The 26,606-nt window shown below is 41.5% G+C and overlaps 1 protein-coding gene and 1 long non-coding RNA gene across 17 annotated transcripts in view; one reads left to right on the top strand and one right to left on the bottom strand.

Annotated features, from left to right (window-relative positions):
- GRIN2B (glutamate ionotropic receptor NMDA type subunit 2B) overlaps window positions 1-26,606 on the bottom strand; it is a 295,203-nt gene that overhangs the window by 183,848 nt on the left and 84,749 nt on the right. For all 15 annotated transcript variants that reach the window (XM_081209487.1, XM_081209473.1, XM_081209486.1 and 12 more), the window contains one exon: window positions 19,550-19,978. In XM_081209487.1, coding sequence (XP_081065613.1) covers window positions 19,550-19,960 — 411 coding nt within the window. In that variant the 5' untranslated portion in view covers window positions 19,961-19,978. The remainder of the gene's footprint in view (window positions 1-19,549; window positions 19,979-26,606) is intronic.
- The window catches only part of LOC308595458, a 60,276-nt gene that overhangs the window by 22,343 nt on the left and 11,327 nt on the right, over window positions 1-26,606 (top strand). For both annotated transcript variants that reach the window (XR_014012036.1, XR_014012037.1), the window contains exon 2: window positions 1,805-1,894. This is a non-coding gene — a long non-coding RNA (uncharacterized lncRNA). The remainder of the gene's footprint in view (window positions 1-1,804; window positions 1,895-26,606) is intronic.

Below are 26,606 nucleotides of genomic sequence, written 5' to 3'. Positions count from 1 at the left end.
TTTTAGATTTTGAAGCAATTTTGTCCTTGAGGCTACTCTATTCTTTGCAACATATGAATACTGTAGTAGTAGTAGTAGAAGCAGCAGCAGCATAAAGCTTAAAATAAACTGAGCACTTCACAGAACTGAGCACTTCACATCCCTGCTCAGAGGCTTGCGGACAAAAATGAGAAAGGTACAAGAGGGCAAGGGAACAGAAAGGGAGCTAAGGATGTACAAATGGGTAATTTATAAAGCACTTCAAGCTGATAAACCTTTTAATTTTTTTATTTTATAATGATAAATCGGGGGGAGTATTGGGGGGAAACAAGATAAAAGATTATATTTTAAGGAATTTTTAGATAGGCAACAATGGAAAGAGAATCAGTCACGGGAAGAAGTAAAAGAGGCAACAAGAAAAGAGAGGGAGAGATTAAAGCAAGCAAATCTCTGTAAATTCAATGTGAATCATTTGTAGAAGTCTCAGATCTTAAATTGTCCTGGCAAAGAATTATTATTAATAATAATAATAATAATAATAATAATAATAATAATAATAATAATAATAATAATAATACAGTATAGAGCTCTGGATATAAGAATCAGCATTGCAATGCATGGGTTTATTGTGAACAAAAATAAAACAAGGAAGTTTGAAGAAAAGACTGAACATAATCCTACGTATAGTTGCTATCCTGAAATGATGAAAATGCTTGCCATGTTAAGAACTGAAGGAACAACATGTTCTAGGAAAACAATAGAGTATCCTATTGTGCACATGTTTAGTTACAGACGGAAGGATGAGATCTACTCATTGAACTATCTCGAGTAGATTTGTTTCAGAAGTTACTTTTAATTTTAGAAAAACCATCCTTCTGCACTCAGTGTATTTTTCAAATTACAGAAACTGCATATCCAAGATGACAGTGATTAGTGGTGCTGCCTGAGAAATGCAGCTGAACAACATCTTCACAGCCTTGCCCTTTGCTGCATATGGCCCCTTCAACATTGGTTATTAGCAATAATTTAAGATATATCTCTCCCGCTAGCATGAACTAGAGGAACAGAAAAGAGAGAATAACTAACTAAAGCTCATGCTACTGCTAGTTAATAAAATGCCAATGTATTATTCAAGAGCGTGTCTATATTTTATAGCTGCTGCACAGAGGGAGCCGCCAGCTTGCTTCTGGCATTTTGGTAGCATAAGACACATTGCAACAGCTTCTTCCCACCCTCTGAGCATTGCAGACATACATCCGGGCAAACAGACATGGATGCAGGCAAATATACTGTTGTCATACGAATTTGGGGGGCAGAGAGAAGATAGAAAATGGCTACAATACATTAGCACTGTTCCCAAATGGTCTCAGATCCCCACACCTATTCTACTGTACTTGCTGCAATCTTAATTTCTTGATGATTTTTCCCTACAGTTGGAAGCTGCTAGCCAGAACTGCAATTTACTATATATCAGATTGGAAGAGATACCACAGAACATGATTGTCCACAAAGATACAAATAGTTAGGAAATTCAGTCTGTTGCTGCTCACTAGCCAATGTATCCAAAGTTGTCTTTAGTGGTATACAAACAAGTATGGCTTCTGTCTCAAAGCTTCCTACACTTTTCCTCTTCAATACTGAATGTGGTTCATTTCCTTATTAATATCAATCATCAAAACAGAAATTATTTTGGGTGGTAAGCCAGGGACAATACCACCATCTCAGTTTCCGTCCTCTGTCTTACCCTATAATCATTTCTTCCTCTTTAGTTTGCAATTTAGTACTTTACCCAGCTACAAGTAAGACTACTGCCTCCTCTTGGCAGGGAAAGAGAAATAAATTTCCATTCTTCAACGAAGCACTGGGAGAGTGCTGTGGCATCTCTGAGGCACCATCATGTTGCTAAGATACTAAGGTGAGCAGATACCAAAGTTCCCAGACTAAGCCCAAACATCACCGCTGCTCAACCAGTAAAAAATGTATTGTACATTATTTTAGAAATAACCAGGAACAAAGAAAACGTTAAAGGAATTAACAATAGAAAGCCATCCTTGAGGTTTGAAGTTATCTAATTGACCTAGATCTCAGAATTGAGATTTATGGTTCAGAAACTATTCCAGGAAAGCTACATCCACTGCACATCTCAAAGAACAACAGCAGTCTACAGGTAAGAAAAAAAGACCCTTCCTCACACAGTACTGTGAAGGCAGTAGTCACATATAGCAGATGACAAGCCAGTGCTATCCCTAGAGTCATTTCTTTCCTTTAGCCAGGTATGGGGAGCCTGTGGTGCTCCAGGTGCTCTTGGATTACATCCCTGACAATTAGCCATGCAGATTCCCCACCCCTCCCTTAAACCCCATGGTCCATACAGAAGACACAGAATAACAAAGCCCCAGACTCTGAAACCTTATAGGCAAAACTGACTAACCAGTACAGCACTCGGTTCCTTTAACAGTAGAATAGCAATGGGCTCTAGAGCAGATTGCAATAGGTAGACATTCTTCAAGTTTGGGAATAGGAGCCAGTGGACACAATATGGGTTCATAACAGCTTCACTGATCAAGAATTATTAAATGTGGACATACTGTACGTGAAAAACAATTAGTCCTCTCTCTCTCTCTCTCTCTCTCTCTCTCTCTTTCTCTCTCTCTCTCTCTCTCTCTCTCTCTCACACACACACACACACACACACACACAGGTTACTAGGACAGCACCTAAGATAGACACTTTGCCACCTCATTGTTGCTGAGACAGAACAACATGCACACAGAGATCCAACGGCTTAAACTGCATTAAACTGACAAAGTACTGTATTGAGAGCAGAAAAAACCCTATAAAATAACCTGTGTCCAGGAAAGAATGACAAAATAACCTATGACATGTTCTCATGAAATTGCTTAGAGACAAAATTCTTCAGTAAAATCATGCTAACTTGCAATTCCTTTAAGTTCACCTAAGGAAAGGATGGCTCAAAGGTCTGTTAGAAACCACATTCCATACTACGGTCTCTAGACAAATATAATCACTGTTATCTCCACTTCTGCATTTTTTATACAGACCTTGTATAGTGCAGGATATTGATACTAACAAAAAGTGTTAAGCAACATTTAAAACTGGAAGAGAAACAACAGGAAAACAAACATTTAGAAAAGCAGGTACTGACATAATGAAACTGAGAAGCTTTTTAGATGGACTATGAAAATCACCATTTTGAATATTTAGTACTCTGCTATTTTCAGTTGTTTTACATGAATACTGCAGCTTTTATGTTTAATGTGGGATAATTCATTGTGTGTCTATGTTTGTAGTGTTTTAATTCTGTTGCTTTCATCCCTCTATTGTATGCCACTTTGAATATGATTAGTCCTACAAAAAATGTTATAGAAACGTTAATAACAATAACAATGATATAAAAACAAGTTTTTAAACATGGCAGGATCCTATAGGATAAGGCCTGCAGGCAGTAGTTGGAAGGGTGAGAAGCTAGTATTTTATCTATGTCAGGCTGAAGTCAGGATCCAGAACAACTGAGAGGCCAGAATTGGGTGTGTAATAAGGTCCGATCTGGAACAACAAACACAGATCAGAGGCCAGAGGCAGGCATGTTACCAAGGTTGGACAAATGGCAAAATTCTAAATGAATGAATGAAGTATAGGAGGAGCAATATATAGGCACATATGTCCATATGGCTACTCTTTGACAAATTAGACTGAGGACGAAATCTGAGTTAGTTGCTTATATAAGATAAGGCATCCACTGGTTCCTCAGTTCACCTGGTGTAGCTGGACAGATAAGCTGCAGTACCCTTCTCTGCCCATTATTTGGTTCATTTGGAATGAAAACTGTCATGGTAGCAACAGGAAGTAGGGCTCCTTGCCTGCTGCCCTCCATCCACCTGCCCACTAGACCAATGCGCCTGCCTGTGCACCTGGGGCCACAGCCCTGCTCCCCCCCCCCCATGCTACGTCTCTGCTTTACTGTCAAACAAAAGGGAAACTAGATCAAGGTGCCAATGTAATGGCAGATAAATTCTCCCCCTTACCTTCAAACCCTTTTTGGTGAGTAATGGTTATCTTATAGAGAGTGACTCTACAACAGCCACTCTTCTCCAACCTCTGAAATCAAAAGAATGGCCGCTGTCTATAGGAACCTAAGCTGCAATAAATATCTGATTAATCATTCCAGTGTCGTCAACATAATCACTGTAAGACACTCCTTCATATTAGAAAAGCCATTTCTGATAAATTACCGCAGGTGAGGTGGGGTATCAGTTGTTCCTTTCTCCCTTCCCCACATTCCCCCCTTTTCCTCCACTTAATCCCTTCTGCAATGACACTCTGCAGCAAGCAGATTGCCACCCAGGTTGAGCCTGTGATGCAAAGAACTGTGTTAACTGAGTAATTAAATCATTTCCGTAATTACTCTATAAGCTTATAAATAATTTAGACCTGCACATTCACAAAGGGAAGGGAATACAAAGAGGCATATGCAAAGAGAAGAGCCAGAAAGAAAGAAATGTTAGCATTTATACAGCACTTCACATTTTCAAAGCACTATGCAAACAGTAATTAAGGTAGTAAAAAGGAGAGAATGGCAGGCAGAAGAGGGAGAGGCAGGGTGTGAGGAAGAGAAAAACCTTGTGCCACTTGTTTGTGTGAACCAGACTTCAGATTTACAGCTACAGGAGCTGATCTATTCTATTCAGGTCCAGGGCAGATTCAACTGATCTGTTTTTAAGATCTTTAATTTTCAGTTTAGATTAATTTATAATGCAACCCTATTCATGTCTACGCATAAGTAAGTTCCATTAAGTTCAATGAGGAGTATTCCCAGGAAAGTATATATAGGATTGCATCCTTATTCAATCAACTTTATGAACATATTTTCCAGGCCTTTCAAATGATTTGATATATACCTAGGCACCCAGCGCCATTACTGGTATGTTTAGATACTTGACTGAATATATTTTCATTTAAGGCAGCTTTCCCTGGGGTGTAACCCAGTTATTTATGGAATACCAATTGTATTACCTGCATAGATTGTTTTACTATTTTTATAATTTGTAAATACGGTTTTTTGTTTTTTGAGTTTATAGAAATTGTTTTACTATTTTTAGGTCTTGTGTTTTATTCTGTTTTTGTCTTCTGCACCACCTCAACGACTTTTTAAGTAGTCTATCAATTTGTTAGATAAATAAATAATAATAATAAATATATTATAGGCCAAGCTGTTTTCAGAAGTCCCTAGGCTTCAACATGTGTATAGTCGCAAGATGGAAATAGCACAAGTGTGTTCAAACCAAGTTAATAGAAAAATATAAACTAGTTTGAGAAAGTATGAGAAGAGAGTAGTGCGAATTCAAAAGGAAGAAGTTCAAGAAAAATCACTGGTTCAGTTTCCATGGCTGTCAGCCTATTCTGGAGCCTTGAAAGTAATAACTCATCCTGAGGTACAAGCTATGACCTACAGAGCATTAGATGTGCATTCGTTACCAAGGCATCTGTAACGATATTGCTGAATACATGGTAAACCATGAACTCTTACATATTTGGGCCAAGGTGCAAGGGATAGATTTGTAAGTCAGATTGCATAAGCTTGCCTCATATCTTGAAGTGCATAGGTCAAATCTTGCTGCTGACAATATAAAGAAAGCTTACACATGATTGTCAGTATTTATTATATGGTGCCCTTTTAGAAACTAGAAATGTTCTTCCTGTCACATCTTTTGTTTCTCTCTCTCTCTCTCTCTCCCTCCCTCCCTCCCTCTCTCTCTCTCTCTCTCTCTCTCTCTCTCTCTGTTGTTGTAGTTAGAAATAAACTTATGTGCACACCTGAGGTATTCAACTGTGCATTGCTAAAGTTGATGCAGTGACATTCAGCAAGGCATTTGTGGAACTAGAGAGATTCCAGAACTGGGCACTACACTCTGGACACAATTACTCTCTTAAGTTTATATCTTCTTTACTCCTTGTCATCCCATCCTGCATTCATCTTGCTTCCCCAACCCATCCAACTCTTTCTGGAGCTTCAGATGATAATTTGCATATGAAACCTTGAGAAAGATGGCTTGGAGCACAGAAAGATGGCTTGGAGCACAGAAAGATGGCTTGGAGCACATCAGAGCACAGAAAGGAAAAGAATCATGTCTCCCTTTCTTTTGTAAATTGCCTCACAGGTTTTACATTTAATGAAACTTTCCCCCTTTGATCATACCAGATTCTCTTTACAACTTGCCCTTTCCACATATATTTCTGCATCTAGTAGTTTGCTCACCTTGCAGTTTCCTCTTATCTACCTCTCACCCACCCTGGTTGTGGCTCATTTGGTCTCTGCAATGCAGTTTCTCATGCACTGTCCATTCCTATTTTGAAACAGCTTTATGTTCCAACAGAATGTATTTTTCTCTGTGGGATTGCACTGTTCACCATGAGGAAACACATTCCACTAACTGGTCTAAATAATTGTTTTGTTTTTGTTCAATTTTGTTTCTCTTATTGGCAATATTTTGCAGAATACATTGACCATTTTAACACATATTTTTTAAATACATATATATATTTCCATCAGTGACTTTTCATTCAAACAACAGTACACTGATCTAGTTTATCTGATCTCACCTCCTAGAAATACAGGAACCCTACAACTATCAGTCTTTTAAGCGTTCAATATCAGCTGCTTCCTACGGGAAAATACAAGGAGCCACAGAGCAGTTAGTGAAATCATCTGTCACCTGCTGTTCAGAATAACAGGAAATCCAACAAAACATCCTTAATAGAAGAGAAAGGACTTTCTAAATGTTATGCTAAAGAATAGGCTTCTTTGTAATGTTAAGGCTGAACTGCTTTTATGACCTATACATGAGACTACCCAGAAGATAGTTCAGAAACTGTAACTGGGACACATGGTAGAAGTTCAATAATTTCCAGGGTGGTGGTTTTGTTTTGCAAGTTCTTAGTAGTTTGGGTCTACCATACCAAAAACTTATTGTTGTGCCCGGCTTCCTCTCCTGCATTTTAAAGTATAACTGACCTGGAGGGCTACACTGCATGGTGACAAACCAGTTACCCCTGTGCCTGATTTGGATGTTCATGTAGTGAAATAGTTATCCAAATAACACCCACACAAACACATATTACTGGCCGGATTGTGATAAGAAGCTTGTGGAAAGTCATCCTACATGTACATGGCTCACAGTAAACTACTTAGATGACTAGTTCAATCCCAGCAGATGAAAAATATCACAATACACTTGTTTAATAGTGAGAATTTTCCACTTAAATATTCTATTTCTTCCTCAGTAGTCTTTTTGGCTAGTAGATATTACTATTATAGCCACAAGCCTATCATCTTCCCAGTATCTTCCATTTTTAGGTGATGTATAGACAGACAGAGAGGTCATGTATCCACAGCAGTGACCAGAGGAGGAATGACTGCTGGGAAGAGGAGAGAGAGAAGAAATACCATGGTGTACCCGTAGCTGCAAAACCAGATGCCTTCATCTGCCCCACTTGCATTAAAACATCTCTCCCATATTGGTTTCTACAGCCACTATAACTTTCCAACAGTTTGACCTTACCATAAATGGCACACTCTTCCATTGTTACTAGAGACAAACAGATGCCAACAACAGTAGTCAATTCTCTTAGATTCTAGAATCCTTTCCTTCCAAACTAATACTGGGAGGGAGGCAAAGAAAGTGACTCTTTGAAAAACAATTGTGAGTTGCACATAAGGCATTGCATTTTATTGGTTCAGATCAACAGTATATCTAGCACTGATTTAAGTGCCAGTAGCTCTCTGAGATGTCAGGTAGAGGCTTTTCATGGCACAGCTACTTTTCAGGTAGGGATGGCAGAAATTGAACCTGGAACCTTCCGCATGCAAAGCTCTTCCACTTAGCTATGGCCTTGCAGTTACCAATGAATGATTTGAGGATCTAAGAAAGCAGGATAAGTCAATTTCACACTCTAGAGTTTCAATTTCAATTTGATGCTGATTTGGGGCAAAGAAAATATTGAATTAAATTAATTTAGATTGTTAGATTATAATAAAGGTTTGCCTATTCCACAATCAAGAATCTAATCTACTTGACCAGCTGTGGATAGTGCAAATTGATTTAATAAATGTGTGTGTGAAACACACATATTTAAAAGAAAATGTCATATAATGCTTATTAGCAATAGCGGCAGCACAGCTCTTAAAGCATTGGTCAATCTGGCTAAATAAGCAATTGTGAGATTAGATGTTTTCCCACATGCTCTTAGTGAGCAAATCTAGGCTCGAAAGACATTTTTAAGAGAAGTGGTGTGGACTTAAACAACCTGAACCAATCAAGATTCATGGTTAGCTAAAGTTGCTGAGAGAGAGAGAGAGAGATGATGATGTTTATATATAATGGATATATTTCACAGTTTAGACACACAAGCACCAATAATTGCATTTCATTCATTCCAAGTCAATTTAAAAGGCTAAGGAAGAAGTCCTATGTTTGAGGTGAGCAATGGGCAGCCTAGGAGCTACAACTGGCCTGTGGCTCCTTAGCATTGAACAGTGGCAATCAAACTGGTCAGACTATGCCTACAGGAGATCCCAGGTTCAAACCCTGGAATTTCCAGGCACGTCTGAGAGAGGCTCCTGTCTGAAACTCTGGAGAATCACTGCCAGTCAGTGAAGATACTACAGAGCTGGACGGACCCACTGTCTCAGTATAAAGCAGATTCCTATGTTGGGTAGCCTATCATTTAATCCAGGGCTATTTCCCCACCAGTTGGCTTCCATCACTGCCACCTCCTCCCTTCTTCCTTCTTCCTCCTTCCTCCTGTTGAGGAATGAACCATCCAGCAGCCAGTTGTCTGAGAAAGAAAGAAGTTGTGCCATATTCCATGTCAGGCACTCAGCCATAAAGCACTTTTCTTCCCAGCAGCAGAAGCAAGATGAGGCAGCTCCAGTGGCAACAAATGGGCAACTGGTGAGGTGTTTTTCCATGGCCTTGGCTCCCCCATCTCTCTCTCTCTCTCTCTCTCTCTCTCTCTCTCTCTCTCTCTCTGCTTTTAGTTCTTGGTATTATCCCACTGATATTTATTCTTCCAGTTCCACAGCCGAAGGTGTCCTGCTCCCTCCAAAGACTCTGCCCTTAGTCCCTTACACTTGGCACTGACTCTTACAACATGTCACATGCCTTAAAGGTAAAAGTAAAGGGACCCCTGACCATTAGGTCCAGTCATGACTGACTCTGGGGTTGCGGCACTCATCTCGCTTTACTGGCTGAGGGAGCTGACGTACAGCTTCCGGGTCATGTGGCCAGCATGACTAAGCTGCTTCTGGCGAACCAGAGCAGCACACAGAAACGTCGTTTACCTTTCCACCAGAGCAGTACCTATTTATCTACTTGCACTTTGATGTGCTTTCGAACTGCTATGTTGGCAGGAGCTGGGACCAAACAATGGGAGCTCACACCGTTGCAGGGATTCGAACTGCTGATCTTCTGATCGGCAAGTCCTAAGCTCTGTGGTTTAACCCACAGCACCACCCGCGTCCCTGTCACCTGCCTTAGTTCTTTCAAAATTCCTTTCAAAACCCACCTTTTCCATGACATTTTTGCTACAACCCCCTATTTGCTATACCCCACTCTATGGATGAGGAAACTACTGCCCTCCAGATGTTGCTTGATTAGAACTCCCAACATCCTTGGCTCTTAGTTGTATTGACTGAAACTGATAGGAGTTGGATTCCAACAATGTCGGGGCGGGGGGGGGGAAGGTTCCTCACTCCTGCTCTATAGTCTTATCCTTCCCTGCCACCCAGCAGCTCCTCTGTGGGCTTCAATCATGATTGGGAGAGCTATAGTCTTGCACGTGGATATGTTGTTGTTTAGTCGTTTAGTCGTGTCCGACTCTTCATGACCCCATGGACCAGAGCATGCCAGGCACTCCTGTCTTCCACTGCCTCCTGCAGTTTGGTCAAACTCATGCTGGTAGCGTCGAGAACACTATCCAACCATCTCGGCCTCTGTCGTCCCCTTCTCCTTGTGCCCTCAATCTTTCCCAACATCAGGGTCTTTTCCAGGTAGTCTTCTCTTCTCATGAGGTGGCCAAAGTATTAGAGCCTCAGCTAGAGAGCATCTCCAATACTAGACAGCATCTTAAAAAGCAGAGACATCACTTTGCTGACAAAGGTCCGTATAGTAAAAGCTATGGTTTTCCCAGTAGTGATGTATGGAAGTGAGAGCTGGACCATCAAGAAGGCTGATCACCGAAGAATTGATGCTTTTGAATTCTGGTGCCGGAGGAGACTCTTGAGAGTCCCATGGACTGCAAGAAGATCAAACCTCTCCATTCTGAAGGAAATCAGCCCTGAGTGCTCGCTGGAAGGACAGATCCTGAAGCTGAGGCACATGGATATAGGATGAAACAAAAATGAGGGAGGGGGACCAGCTACATTAGTGTCAGTGCACCAAAGCCCCCATCAGATGGATGCTTTGATACTTTAAGTGGAGACAATGCTGATAAAGCCTGGATGTCTGTTTAGTGAAGCCTTAACAATCACTTTTAAGCATCCACTGGGTGATAAGAAGCAAGGGAAAGCATTCTGACATTCCCCACTTAAACTTCTTATATATTTATGAAAGAGGTGATAGTATCCTTCGCTGACTCTCAGTTCTTTTATGTATCTGAATAAACTCAGCCAGATACTTAATAGCCTGAAAACATGAGATGATTCTGCAACAAGGCAGAGTGCATCCATCTTTCTCTCCAATTCTGTGACAGTGATAGAAGGAGTAGACTATGGTCCACAGCAGCAGTCAGGGGTGGTGCAATGTTAATAAATTGCTGCCACCACAAATAAGCAACCAAGGCAAGTGCATGCATGGGGGGGGGGGGGAGGTTGGGTTCCAGGCCTTTACTGGCAGGTGTCGTTTGGTAACGTTTGATGCAGGGATAGTGAAGTCAGCATCATGTAGCCATAAAACTGCTAACTGACCACAAGTATCTGCTCTTGGTCAGTCAACAATCACGTGCCTGCAGCATTATTATTATTATTATTATTATTATTATTATTATTATTATTTATTAAATTTTTACACCACTCACTCTTCATTCAAAGTTCACAGGGTAGTTTGCAATATAAAAACACAGAAATGCATACTACAATGACAAACAAAACAATACCCCTCCACACACAAACAATTTAAAAGCCCATAGATTTATCAGCCCAAGGCCAGGGAGAAGAAGAATGTTTTCTCCTAGGGCCTAAAGATATGTAATGAAGGCACCAGGAAACAGCTTTCACCTCTATCTCTAGTCCACCAGAGATAACTGACCAGCACAATCAGAGAGTTTGCTCTTATTATTGTACTATCCATGTGCATGGTGCTTTACAGAGTGCAATAGGATAGGTTCCCTGCCCTGAGGAGTTTACAAACTGTAATTTCACATGGGAAAAGAATAGAGGAAGAGGAGGAAAGTGAAGGCAGGGGTAAACATATGTGATTATTCCAATCATACATATTTAGGCTTGGGTATAGATTCAAGGATTATCCACACTTACCTTTCCTCTGCTCTTCCCAGGCACGGTCTGCACTTTAAAGCTCCGTGTCCAAGCACCCTTTTTTTGGCTCCAAAGCTTTCCCTATGAACACCTGCTATTTAAAGCTTGATTGGAGCAAACTTTAATCCACAGAAAACCCAAATTGACATTTGCTCTGCTTTAGTGCTAAACAGTGGGTTTTTGCAGGTTTTTGCTCCAGGGCAAAAACAACAGCAACAATGCTTGGACATGAAGCTTTTAAGCATGGACCTGTGCCTGGAAAGAGTAGGCAAAAGGTAAGTGTGGAATCTTTGTCTGTTGCTGCAGACCCAGTATGTGCAGATCCAGTTGCAGATTGACTGCAGGGCTTGGCAGGCAGGCAGGCAGGTGTGCAATACAACAGAATACATAGTGCAGGTTCACTGTCAGAGTCCATGGCAATGCACTGTGGGAGCCGGAAACAAGACTAGTTTCTCCTCACATTAACTGAAGCTGCGGTTCTGTAGGGTTTCATGTTAGCTTTCCAATTCTGGGTCCCATACTGTAGCAAATGTGTGTGTGTTTTTAAGAGGTTTTTGTTCACTTTAGCCATATTAGTTAATGTTGTCTTGGTTATTATTCTCTGAACGTTTTGCTGTGGAACTGTAGGAGAGCTGCACTTCCCCAACCTTTGATCTATCCATCCTGTCTTTGACTGGCTAAGAGCCATTTGCAAGCTTGAATATTTTCTTTCTCACATGTGAACATCACCATGGCCTTCAGTGATATTACTTAGAGCCACATTAAGAGGCCTGACCAATTCATATAACACACACACCCAAAAAAAAAATTTAAACACAAATGCCATTTCCAAAGGACTGCAGTGTGTGAGGCACCTGATTACCCCTATCCAATCTCCCCAACAATAGTGTGAAACACTATATATATATATATAGTGTTTCACACTTGGTTATTTGGTTAACCAAGACACAGAAGAAAACAATGGCATGGCCCTCCTTCCTTATATCAAGGGCACTACAGATAAAATTAGCAAAATCCTCCATAAACACAATATCAAAACAGCCTTTTGCACCAACCAAAAAATAGCCAATATCCTCAGAAACCCAAAAGATAAAATCCAGTTAGAAAACCAAGGGGTCTATGAAATACCCTGCAAAGTCTGCCCAGCCACGTACATTGGACAAACAAACAGACGAATAAATGCACGTATCGCAGAACACAAGAATGCCGTCAAAAAAGAAGAAAAAACTTCCTCTCTTTACCAACACATGAAAGAAACAGGACACGAAATTAATTTTGCAGATTCCAAATTGCTCTTTAACATGGAACATCACCACAAGAGAATAATCATGGAAGCCATCGAGATAGAGAAACACCCTCACAACATGAACAAGCGTGACGACACGTCCCGCCTGCCAGACATCTGGAAATTAGCCCTCCCCACAAAAACCGACACCAGAACCAGAGGCACACAGAACGCCATCTCCAATCAACCACACCAGACCCAAACCCAGACCCTCTCCACAGATAAATTACAGACACCATCCAGTAGCCAAACCATAGTGGCACCTCCGGATGCTGCACCCCCCTGCAATCCCTACACAGATCTGGCTGGCACAGGGCACAAAACCACAGCTCGCCCCTATACACGAAGCCAAGCCAGAGCACAACTAAGTGCAGTACAGCCATCTTCTCAGAAAAACTCTTTACAAGGTCAAGAGGTCAAGACACGAAAGCTTTAGCAACTAATCCACACCTAATGACCCTCCTAAGTGGTACTCAGAATATCACTCAAGTAATCACTCAAGATATCCCTCAAGTAATTAATGAACAAAAGAAGAAAAGGCACATTAACCTAGGAACTTCCTCTCTGCCCAGAACGTTGGAGGCTATACACCACACCCCCTCAACAGTATTTATAGGAACTCAAACACTGAGATCCTGCTCTGTTCTAGTAACAAGAAGCCGAAAGCACCAGCCTGAAGATGACGAGTGAGACCTCGTCGAAACGTCGCCTAGACACCCCAACTCTTACACGGGAAGACACCCGAAGACACCAAAACCTACATTCCTGTACCCGTGAAAATCTACGAAAGCAAATATATATATATATATATATATATATATATATATATATATATATATATACACACACACACACACACACACACACACTATCTATCTATGCCCTTATCTTCACTGAATTGAAGTGGGTTCAGCAGCAGCAGAGGAAACATTTAATACATTGAAGATAAAAATCACCATTTTACAATTTCATCCTAAATAATGCAAAACATTATTTTTATTCTGAAAGTGTGGCCCAGAGAAAAAAAGTTTGAGAACCACTGGGATTAGAACTGCTCAGAGTCATGCCTTCTAGGCATAGGACAAGCAGAAGTGTAGGCAAGCCCTATGTTGCTTCGGTACCTAACTTTGTGTTTCAAAGTGTTTGCTTGTTTCATGCTCTGCTTCCTGCCTCTGTTTCTGAAGTTTTTCATCTGGAAAACGTAAGAGCACGCCATGCCAAGTGATGATACAAAATGCATACATTTGCTACATTCTAAACATGAAAAAGCATTTGTGGGCTATAGGAAACTATACATTGTGCCATTATAAGACCTTCCACATTAACAGCTTCTGAAACAGTGGTCGTATTAGTCCGTTGCAGCAAAAACGTGACTCTTGTAGCATTTTAAAGACCAACACATTTAACATGTTATAAACTTTTGTGAGTTAAAGAAAGATTATGCCATAATAAATTTGTTACTCTTTACCATGCTGCAAGACTGTTGATGATGAAACTAATATTTTATAAATCCTTTGGCAGAGTATACACTAGATTAGCATGAAGTTGGCATTTTCATTACTACACTATGTATGCTTGGCTTACTTAATTTAAAAGAAGACATGTTTCCTCTGACAAATGTTAGTGGCAGATATGCTATTTCACCTCCATCTTCTTTTGGAGCCTGTCCTCTACTAGTATTTTTCATCAAAATTATCCGGCAACACAAAGTATTAAGAGTGATAATTTACATTCACAAGGACAGGTATGTAGAAGAGTAAGTCTCACTTGATCAAATTCCCCAGCTAGATTTGCAACTGGACATTCTACCCTTGATTATTTATTTAATAGCCTATCAAATTCAGTAGACCCAAGTCCCCTGTAAAGAAAGTCATGCCAACTGGCATCTAGCCTGAACATTACTCTTTTGCTGTTTGTACCCTATATTCAACATAGTTTCAGGGCAAAGTGAATAAAAAAGAAATTTCCTCTGGGCTCCTTTAATCAGGGAATAAATCCAACATTATTTCCCTGGAGTATGTACTATGATACATCTATGGCAGGCTACTCTTGGACAATATGCATGCCTCATTTGAGAAAGCCCTAAAGCTGTCCTGCAGTGCTGTGGCAATGTAGAGGCTCCATAATATGCAACTGTCAAGAATCCTGGAACCTGTGAAGCCTAACGTTCTAAATTTTCCATATAGTTGGCTGAAATAGCAGGCTCCATATCATATTGTTCTGCCAGTCACCTACTTAACCAGCATCTCTTTGACTCTGCATCACTATATGAGGAAAAGCATGCCCATCTTCATCCTAATTCTCATCTTCTAGGGGCAATTGCTGGCATTTATTTCCTGTTCCTCCAGCATCCCCTGCCTGCATGCCTCCCATTGGTCAATTGCTCTTCTAGCTATCAATTTCTATCACCTCAATTAAGCAGCATAAAGCATAACATCATCTTCCTTTACTTTGTCACTCATCTTTCCAGCATCTCCACAAATTACCAAATGTGTGTGAAAGTAACCCTCAACAAAAGTCTTTGCTACATGAGTTTGCCTAGTATAAGGCAAAATAGACTAATATTCCTGGTTGAGTTGGTGTTTTTTATTTTCCTTTTGATGGTGCATACTCAGTGTTTTCCCCATTTCCCCCTTTTTATACTTCCCTTGAATAAATTTCTTAATTGGATTCCTGGCCTGTACCAGTTTCTCCTCCCACTCAAGGACTGCCAGTCCATCTCCTCTGCTTATTATTTACCTGATTTTAGTTATAGCCTGCTCTTCACCAATGAGTCTCAGGGCAAGTTACAAAAATGCCATAATTAAAATAAGTCCAATGTAGAACTGAAATAAATAAAACAGCAACGACATCCAATTTCTGAATAACAAAACAGAAACACATAACGGGTACACAGCCATGCTGGAAGAAGGAAGTCGCCCATTCAACCAGAGGCCTGGGAAAACAGCTGTGTCTTGATCAATCACTGAAAAGTTTATTGTGCTAGTACAAGACCTGACTTAGAGGGAAACTCATTCCACAACCTATGGCCCAACACGGAGAAGACCCTATCATGTGCTGCGGACTCCTTGAACCACAGCAGGTGGTGGCACGACCAACTGGGCCTCCCCTGGTGATGTTAATACCAAGGCAAGTAGATTTGGGAGGAGGCAATCCCTCAGATATTTGGGGAGCAAGTCATTTAGGACTTTATAAGTCAACATTAACGCCTTCAATTGGGGTGCATAGTGAATTGGCAAACAGTGCTGATATTTTGAGACCAGTATGCTCTGGTGGTGGAATTCAACTAAGTTTTACTTGGAGTAGAAATTAATAAACATGACTAAACTATGTTCATTAATATCAACAGGCCTTCTCTGAGTAGAACTTAGTTGAATACCACCCTGTGTCCTGCTGGGCCATGTGTCTACATTACAGATCCAGGTTCATGGAAAGCCATGAGTGGCGATATGCTGAAGCAGGAGATTTTCAATTGAGCTGGAAGTCCCCCAACTCCTGAGCAGATCCTCTCATAAGCCAGTGGAAGTCTCATAGTCTTTGACCTAACAGTCAATCCAACAGGTGGTAGAAAGAAGAAGCTGAAATCACAAACTGAATTTTTTTAAACAATCTGTGTGTGTGTGTGTGTGTGTGTGTGTGTGTGTTTCAGCACCTTAAACAAATTCTTGGTGAAGCATCTTTGGGCCTGGTCCTACTTTTTCCTTCCCCATGTCTTTGGCACCTTTGGTGGCTAGCAGGAGTCACAGAAACTGTTGGTGCACATTTCTAGGTGTCCAGAAGGGGAAAACCCATGCCCACTGCCCAACCAATTCACTGCATGTCCTGGTGGGAAGGGAAGGAAGCTGTGCCCCACTAGGTCTCTCTGCAGCATGGTGAGAACATAGCTCTACGAGTGCTTAACCCAGAAATGACGTTGACACCACCTTATACAATGGACATGACTGTAAGATGGAACTGCTACAGACACTGTCTCTTTCAATGGCTCCCTGGCCTCAAGTCCTTATAGCTGCCAGTGCCATTTTATCTCTCAGCCAGGCAGTGCAAAGGAACATACCTCCTCCATCTCTCAGCTATCCTTAGCATCCCACCGTGATATGCTATCCAGTAATACAAAGCAGTATGGGCCAGCTTATATGCTTAGCAAAATCAGATGGCAAATCTTTTCCAGGATTGTATCACTCTAGGATGCAGATGGCAGGAAACACCAGTATGAACACTTCCCATCATTAAAACTTATTGCACATACAAAGCTAGTATGTTGGAGAGATTGATTCAACCTAGCCTTCTCCCTGACATAGTGTGGGGGGTTTTCTCTTATTTTCAGGGAATTTCATCCATAGGATAGCATTCAAACATGCAGCCTCCCCCACCTACAGCCTAAAGTGGGGCAATCCAGAAAAGCTCTGCTACTTTTTTCTACTGGATGTATAAAAGGGTCCTATGCCATTACACTAGAGACTTCAGCAGATTTTTTTTATTGCACATTTATGATTATTTGTGCTCATAATGCTATACATTATGTAGACAATCCTGCTTTTAATACTGCTTGTTCCTGCAAAAGTTTTGGAGTGGTCATACTGCTTCATTTCCAATCAGCACATTCCCTGTAGCTTCATGCTAAAAATCCAGTAACTTTTCATACCACAAATGTTCTGGTTATTTATTTATTTTGTCCAGCAGAAAGAAATAATGTGGTAGTAATGGAGGTGCATTGAGAATAAAGCATAAATAAAGAATAAATCCACCACTAATGCACTATTGTTGTGTTAAGAGCATGTTGCAGAATACACCCACAATAAAACACCAATCTGGAAGGACACAAAGAATAAACATGTTGGTTATCACTTGAGACTCTTCGGCTGGAAGGGAAAGAGGAAACAAGGCAGCATATGTCTTAGATATATTAAGCAGGGTATTGCTAGTGGGATCAAAAACATAGTTAGCTGCATACAAACTGCTGGTAGATTGAATATCATTTACCATTGTCCACATTCTAGAAAGCCCTCTTCATAGTAGACTAGGTATACAGAAGAGCAACAGATGAATACCAGAACTGAGAATTTACCTTATGAGATTGAGTTTTTAATCTTAGATACAGTGGTAGTACTCTACAAATGAATTGGGGGCGAGTGCTAACACCACAAAGTGGGGAGCTTCTCATATTAAAGCAGATTGGGGACGAGAATGAATGACTACAAAATGGCCACACTTTCTAGAGTGGACTTGCTCTGTGTTTATGACACATCAGAATTCTAATTATATAGACCGATATGTGTAACGTGTGGATTGTCAATCCTCTGGGCATAGAATGAGCAAGGTCATCCGTGGACCTAGTTCTATGATTCTCTGAAAACACATGCTTATCGTCATAATCTACAAAGTAGAAGAAAACTACTCATATCTCCTGATATATGCAGTGCTTTTTTTCTTTAAAAAAATGTTTAGGGGTACTCTCATTTTCCTACTCTAATTGAAATACTGCCCCTCAATGAGGCCAAACTTAGATTCACAAAATGTTAGCGGTATGTGTACCCCTGCGTCCCCCCAGAAAAAAGCACTGGATATATGTATATGGGTAGATGCTCTGGCTTATCACTGAACTTCCTCAAAACAGTCCCTGGGGACAGGGGAATGTTAGGTTAAACCAATTCCATTTTCTGTTTTGTTTTGTTTTACATGTGTTTAAAACTAATGAATGTTTTGCAGGAAAGCTGGTTTTATTAATGGTTTGTCCATAACAGTTTTGTGAAACCAAAATACTTATTCCTGTGGTCTTTGGTGGGAAATTCAGATTATGTGAGGCACTTCCAGTTTTATCATCCTGGTTTCTTAATGTTCTTCTTAAAGAAAAAGCAATTAAAATAAGCAAGGCTTCTTATGGGTGTGGGGGGGTGTCATGGGTCTACAGGATGTATGTGCTCACTCTTTCTTGGTTTGGTAGTGTAGCTGTCCCTGGGTAGGAAATGCTGGCATGCAAATGTCCCAAGCATCCCTATGTGACCTTCCCATCCTCTCCTGATCTTCTGCAAGAGAAGATGCTAACTAGTGAACATAGTTAGAATGTTCTCTTCTATTGGGCAGGGTCTTTTTTAAAAATCTTGGAGAAGATTCTAGCCATGTTCAACTGAAGGCATTTAGAGCCCTCCTTCAGATCTTTGCACATCAGGTGAGGAGGTGGCAGGGGAGCACATGCAGGGATGTTGGTGGTAGACCCAGTGCACACACACAAATACACTCTCCCCAGTTGACACCCTCGTGCATTATTTTTAACAACATGCATATAATTGTTTTTTAACCTGATATTATGAGTCATAACACTGGCAAATAAGTGATTAAAATGGGGCATAATGATTGCCACACCAACACAATGTCCTCAGCCTTGAACTGTAACTGTGCAAGGTCACAGAAGGTGAGTGAACAGAAGAGTGAACTTCTGAAGGTTTTTCCGCCACTCCCACGAAGCCAAATACATAGACCCAATTCTGCAGACCTGGTATTTGGTAATAACTGACAGAAAGCAAAGCAGGACAGATCTGCTTCGCTTGCCAAGGACAAGATGCTGCTTGTTCCAAGAACCTCAGTGACAAATATCTAGATAGTCAGGGCTTGAATTCTTTCAATGCAATTGACCGAGTTTGTCAGTGCCTTTAACAAACCGTATGCATTTTGTGAACGAAGAAGCAAATTTCCAAGCTCCACTCTAATGGTTGAGATGGGAAGAAGCAATAATTTACCTTGTCTGCCATGATCATGGAAGAGCCTCCATGGATACCTAGGATGGGTGTGAGGGTCTGGGCAGAAATGAAGTCCAGGATCTGGGCAATGGCTTCCTGGTCAGTGTCATCAGCAAACACCACACCTTGAACCCTCCGATCAGACATGATATCACAGATGCGGGTGATGATGCTCTTGGGATCTGTCTCATTCATGGCCACCAGTTCCACACGAGGCGTGAGAGAGAGGTGATGGAAGTCATCTTTCTTGTGGGCATCTGTGATAGCTACTTCGTCAGAGGTACCCACCAAGATGACAGCAATGCCAATGCTGGGGTGGTTCTTTTGGGCCCAGGCCCCACCACCTGTTGTCGCCAGGACTGCCAGCATAAGCCAGAACTTTGAAGAATAGCACTCTGCTCGGGGCCTCATTTTCAGCTCTTGCACTCCCTAGAAAGAAGGAAAAAAGAGGAAAAATAGTCATGTTAGCGTCCTTATTATTTGCTCCCTTTATGGATCAGAGCACTGGCCATGTTGAACACATGCAGCTGCTTTAGGTTAGAACAGACCATTTGTCCATCTAGCTCAGCGCAGGCTACAGCAGAGATTCTCCAGGGTTTCAGGCAGGAGTCTTTTCTCAGCCCTTCTACCTAAGCTCCTTTTAACGAGAGGTTAACTAGAGGACATTCTGCATGCAGTATATGTGCTCTACCATTGAATTCTGCCCCACTCCCCCAATCTCTTGCTCAATTTCAATTTAAAGCTCATTAACTGGACTTGTTGCTTCAACTTTAGTGGTAACTAGAGAAAGCTCTTTGATGTTAGCCTACATCTGGAAGCTTAATAAGAGCAGGAAAAAGAATTAAATGACAGTGGTAAAAAAGAGAGGATACCCAAGACATAATTACACTGTTGTTCTAACCCAGAATTACATGTTCATCAGTGACACAGCATCAGGGTCCTCTGCTCATCCCCTTGAAATGAGTGTGTCTGGAATCTAAACTTTGTTTGTGCCAAAATCTGTGTCCACTTCCAATCAGCTTTGCAAAAGAACCTTCCACCAGCCTTTATGCAAAAGATTCTAAAGATAAGGGGAAAGGAGAATGAAGGCAGGATTTCCCTCCCTCCAGCTAACACAGTCGCTCCAGGTCAATCTGAAGTATCTTTTGTTCCAGTATTATTTACATGACCATAATGTAGTCCTTGTGGAGATAAATGCAAGATTTCAGGCTGTAGAATTGCTAGTGATAACTTTTTGCCAATCCTAATTTTATTTGAAGGAAGACATCAGTCAGCAGGCGACACAGCCAGTTATGTACCGTATCTTCCTTTCTTAGCATCTTCAGGTGATTACTTTTGCTCTCGAGGCGGAAGATCAGTTACCTCCAAGCCTTCAAGCTAATGGAGCTGCTGATATAATTTTGATTCACTCCCTGGAAATGCTGGCTTCTTTTTCTAAGCACTGAAGTGATGAAGAAGACCTATGAGGTCATCAGTGCAACCCTGCTAGTGCCAGGTGACTCCCTACAGGATACTTTAGTGTGTCTTGTTTTAATAACATTGAGCTCTTTTCATCTGCAAAGCACTTTACAAGCAGCAACTAATTAATCCTCAGAGCTCCTCAGTAAGGTACATGTTGCTACTATTGTCTTACCAGCCTGAAAATCATAGCAGTGAGGTTTGCCCTGTGGACGCAGATGCAGTCAGTATCAGCAAAAACAGAAGTATTGTCTAGTCATATGCACAAACTAGAGTTTCATGTTACTCATCCAATTAAAATAACTGAAAAATGCCTCTCAGATTTATGATCTGGTCTAGTCTCTAATTCTATATCTACAGTGTACAAAACATCCCAGGTGTCGGGATTTCCATTACATTGCGCTAAAACAGCTCTTGTCCTTCTGCTATGCCAGAAGCTGATTGAATGCAAGGGGAACCTCTGGAATTTGTTGCTTCATGACCCACACCCAAATCTTCACTCATTTCCATTACAAACCAGATAAATTTCAATAGCCAAAGTAACAAATTCCTGGATTTATATTGATGGCAATCTATAACTAATAAAGTAACTGCTAGGACTGCAGTGCAAGGTGAGGAAACATTTTTTCAATTCAGGAAGTTGACCCACAGAAAGTCCAGGGGGGCAGAGCCATTAATGGGCAGAGCCAAATGCAGGTGGAGCTACCTGGTTCATCTCTCCCTCTCCTCTGCTCCCCTTCGTCCCCCTCTCTGTGCCACTTTCTCAGCTCTTCCCCCACCTCTCCCACCCTCCATCACTCCAGTTTTCCTTCTCTTCCTCTTCCCCCTCCCCTTAACAAAAGGTAGTAGAGCAGTTTCAGTATGGTGGGTTTTTTTCATTTTCTCTCATTTAGACACACTGAGAGGAAGTGGTGCATGAAGTGGAAAAAAAGCAGTATACTGGACAGAATCATTAATGGTCAACATGTGCATGCACCTAATCTGGCCTATGTATCTGTCACCCGACTCTGACCAGCTGCTGGGCAATGGCAGCTGAATGTTGCTGCAAATTAACTCCTGTGTATTTCACTAACCAGGCTCCACCAATGGCAGAAGGGATGGAGCCACTAGAGCAGGCTGGCATCATGGCCTAGATGCAGCCCCTGGGTTAAAAGACAAAGAGCCTAACACAACTTTTTAACATTCCATTTGCTCAAAGCAGAACTCATAAAGCATCTTGCTTATACAGTAATGCATTGATCGTTTAATTACCATTTACACTGCTATAGTTTAACACTCCTGAAATAAAATGCAAATATACGTGCGCACACTTCACCCGTAACCCTCAACATGTCATTCTCAGGACTGTACACATTGTCCTGTCATTAATAAACAAAACAAACAAATGCATAATTTGCAATTCAAAGAAGGATCCAAATCCACTTAAAGGCTGAAAGAAATGAGTGGATGACATATCCATCGATTTTTATTGCTCTGGACTTCTGTTCATAGAACAAGCTAATAAAGAGGGGGAAAGAAGACTTTGAGAACGTAACAAAATGAATAGCTAACTTCATTGTAGCAGGACTATTCCCTCTAATTACAAGTCAGTAAATTAAGTTCTTTTACAAGGGAAATGCAGTCCTCACTACTCTGACAGCTGATTAATGCACACCACACATGCTCTTTCACACATTTAATGTTATTTTTTGCCATTCTCCTGTGACTCCCCTAAGTATTCTTAGCGTATTGCACTTGGTTATGCAACAGCTAGTTGCAATGCTGTGAGTAGCTTTGACAGTCGTCTCTTCACACTGCAGCTACATTGAAGTACTCTCTAAAGCAGAAAGGGTAGATTCTAACAGCCCAGGAACTTACACGGACAATAGGGAAATCTGTAATGCAACCATAACTCAACCACATCTATAGCCAGAAATATTGTGGTACTTGTGGAGATAGCCTAAGGGTATAACAGTTTCAATATGAAACAGGAAAAATCTATCTAGCAGTTTAATATGTTTAAATCAAAGTTATGAATAATTTTATTAGAAGTTTTCTTTAAAAAGAAAAATTCAGCTGCCCACCAATATGTTTTCAAGTCAGCCAACACAGCCATGAAATTAAGGGTATGATTCTTCACCCTGCGGCACCCCACTTGTCACTTTTCCCAGGATGGGGAGGAACCATTCATGAGCACTCTTTGGGTTCAGCCAGTCAACCTGCTACAAATCCACCTAACAGTTACCTCATCCAGTCCACATTTTAACAGCTTCTCTGCAAGAATATCATGGAGGACTTTGCCAAAAGCCTTACTGAAATAAAAAAAAAGCATTTTGTCCACAACGTTCCCCTGATCCACCAAGCTTGCAACTCTATCAAAAACAGAAATGAGATTCATCTGGCATGACATGTTTTTGAGAAACCCACGGTAGGTCTTAGTCAGGGGTAGGCAGCCTAAGGCTCATGGGCCACAAGCGACCCACGGGGGTCATTTAACCGGCCCATGAGCTGTCCCCAAACCGAGCCACCCACTTGGCAAGTCCCCGCACGCTACACTAAACCGACGCAGTGCGGCGCGGGGACTCACTTCTGCGGTGCCAGAAATTGTGTCTGCACAGATGCGATTTCTGGCACCGCGGAAGCGAGTTCCCTCGCCGTGCTGTGCCGGTTTAGTTAAATGTGCTGCACCAGTTTAGGTAAACCTTGCCGACCCCTGGTCTTAGTAATCGCAGCATCCTTTTCTAAGTGCTCACAGACCAACAGTTTAATTATGTGTTCTAGGACCTTTCCTGGTATCGACATCAAGCTGACTTGTCAGTAGCTACCTGGGTCTTCTCCCCCCATCCCTTTTTGAAGATGGGCACAACGTTTGCCTACCCCAGTCTGCAGGGACCTCACCTGTTCTCCCAGAATTGTCAAAATGCTTTAGTTGAGATTCCTGCATTGCAGGAGGTTGGGCTAGATGACCCTCAGGGATCCTTCCAACTCTGCAGTTCTATGGTTCTAAGTCCATTGTGCATCAAGAGTTGGGCCTTGATAAACAGGGCTCTACGATTTCATGCCAGGAGCAGGGAATCTGTGGCCCTCCAGATGGTGGGCTACAACTTCCATCAGCTCCAGCCAGCAAGGTGGGAGTGGTTCAGGACTTTCTGAAGAGCCACATGATCTGTGCCAATCCCTCTGTGTGCAGACTCTGTAGCCACTTGGGAAAGCATTTACACCAGTTTTGTGTCGCAGCCGACAAGGAGAACAATGGATCCTTTCACATATTTGAAGACGTAATAATACTTGCCTCTGACTTTATTTATTGTAACCAGGCACCGCATATCTGAGTACAAAGTACACGTGTGTCCCATCAAGTATGGGGGGCTCAGCATCTGTGCAGAATTAGATAAAGGACCCCTGACCATTAGGTCCAGTCGTGACCGACTCTGGGGTTGCGGCGCTCATCTCGCTTTATTGGCCAAGGGAGCCGGTGTACAGCTTCCGGGTCATGTGGCCAGCATGACTAAGCGGCTTCTGCCGAACCAGAGCAGCGCACAGAAATGCCGTTTACCTTCCCGCCAGAGCGGTACCTATTTATCTACTTGCACTGGCGTGCTTTCGAACTGCTAGGTTGGCAGGAGCAGGGACCGAGCAACGGGAGCTCACCCCGTCATGGGGATTTGAACCGCCGACCTTCTGATCAGCAAGTCCTAGACTCTGTGGTTTAACCCACAGCGCCAAGTGGCATCTTGATCTTTTCCTGGCCAAAACAATCAAGCTGAAACAGCAAACTGGAAAGGAAATTCTCTATTTTGCTTATATACCGCATTATATGTGTAAATTTGGCTTGAGCATATATTTGAATAATTGGTTTGTATATAATTTCTGAAATTTTAATAAATATCTATTTTAAAAAAAGAATAATTGGTTTACTTCATGCAAAACATGTCTATTCACAAAGACACAGCAGTACCAATTTAGGAAAACTATTTATTATTCACTATTCCTTTCCTCTAAAATGACATACCTTCCACTCCTAAAATGCAGCTTTCTGTGTGATAGAAGGTAGCTTGGTTTAGTACAGCAATGAAACATTCCACAATTACTTTGAACTTATGTCACAGGAAGAAATGAAGAATAACTTTTTCAATTGAACCTGCAGGGAGAATTCTGGTGAGCAGAATTACTGAGGCTGGAATTTAGCCAGGATATCAAACTAATAAACCAAAATGCTACGAGAACTTTATTTAACACTGTACTTTTATAAAGGTCACCTGTAATGCAAATATCAATAAAACTGTAAGAATGCACAGGCCTATTACTAATGGCATGTAGCATTATGGAAAACACAGTTCTAGATTTGGAGAGCTCTGGATCCTAAGTTTGGAGATGACCAGTGCTTTTTTTCTGAGGCGACGCAGGGGTAAGCATACCCCTAAACATTTTATGAATCTAAGTTTGGCCTTATTGAGGGGCAGTATTTCAATATGAGTAGAAAAATGAGGGTACCCCAAAAAAATTTTTAGAAAAAAGCACTGGAGACAACCTGTTCTTATAGAAATGTTCCTTTCCTAAAATCTGCGTAACACAATGACTGGGTATGATTTAAGAATAAGGGGTGTGATTTTGAGGCCAATGTGTGCATATGCAAAATACCAAAATCCTATCAGGCCTATTCCTAAGTCTTTACTGGGAGGGTAGAGGTCTGATTTAAGATTCTTTCACTGGCAATACTTTCCAGCATGGTTAGGTTATATAAATTGACAAAATGCAGGATTGGGAGGTTATAGCTGTTAGTGTTTCTGATTAATAAGCTGTACTGAGAGGTTTCCTGAAACAAAAAAAAATTCCTTCCCCACAGAACGCAGTAGCAGCAGGTTGCATATTCTTGCCAGGGGCAGATTTAGGGCTGTGCGAGCGGGCACCATCTCAAAGCCTGGTAGACGAGGCATTGGGGTTTGGGAAGGAGGTGTGAGGCTCTGGCAGGGTCCGAGAGTACTCATGCCTTCTTCCCAATGTCTAGTTAGTACTTTTGGAAGGAGGTGGATGGGCTCCTCTTCTTCAATCCTAACAAGCCCTCACACCTCCTTCCAAAAGCTGAGTGCCTCCTTACCTGCCTTTGGGAAGGACTGGGGGAACCAAATTTTGGCCTTGCACAGGGTACCATATACCAAGTCTGCCACTGCTCTTGCACATGATCCATCATGATTCTGTGGGACAATGGCAACTTCTAGTAAGGCTGCAGGGACTAACAGATCTTCCAAAGTTTGGAGGAGTCAGTATGCTGTTATGTTGTTTTAACAGACATTACAATATGATACACAGTTGCAGGTACATAAGATTAGAGGGGTGGGATAGCAGAAGGCATGGGATAATGGCATGGGCAGAAGTTGAATAAAATGGAGAGAGAAAACAGTTTGAATTAAATGGCAGAGTTACTTTCAGCAGGGCAGTTATGTTTGGGAGACACAATTCAATACCTTTAGCTGGTATATCGGACTAACTGTGAAATAACTCCTTAGATAGTCCCCATCAGCTCCACCACTCTGAAAATCATTATCATTCTGCTCTTTCAAGTCTGCCTCACTCTTCGGCAATCTAAGCCTCATGGGGGGAAATTAAACTTATATTTTAT

This window comes from Podarcis bocagei (genome assembly GCF_964188305.1).
Source record: "Podarcis bocagei genome assembly, chromosome: 10".
NCBI lineage: Eukaryota > Metazoa > Chordata > Lepidosauria > Squamata > Lacertidae > Podarcis > Podarcis bocagei.
This window is presented reverse-complemented; position numbering and strand designations above follow the sequence as displayed.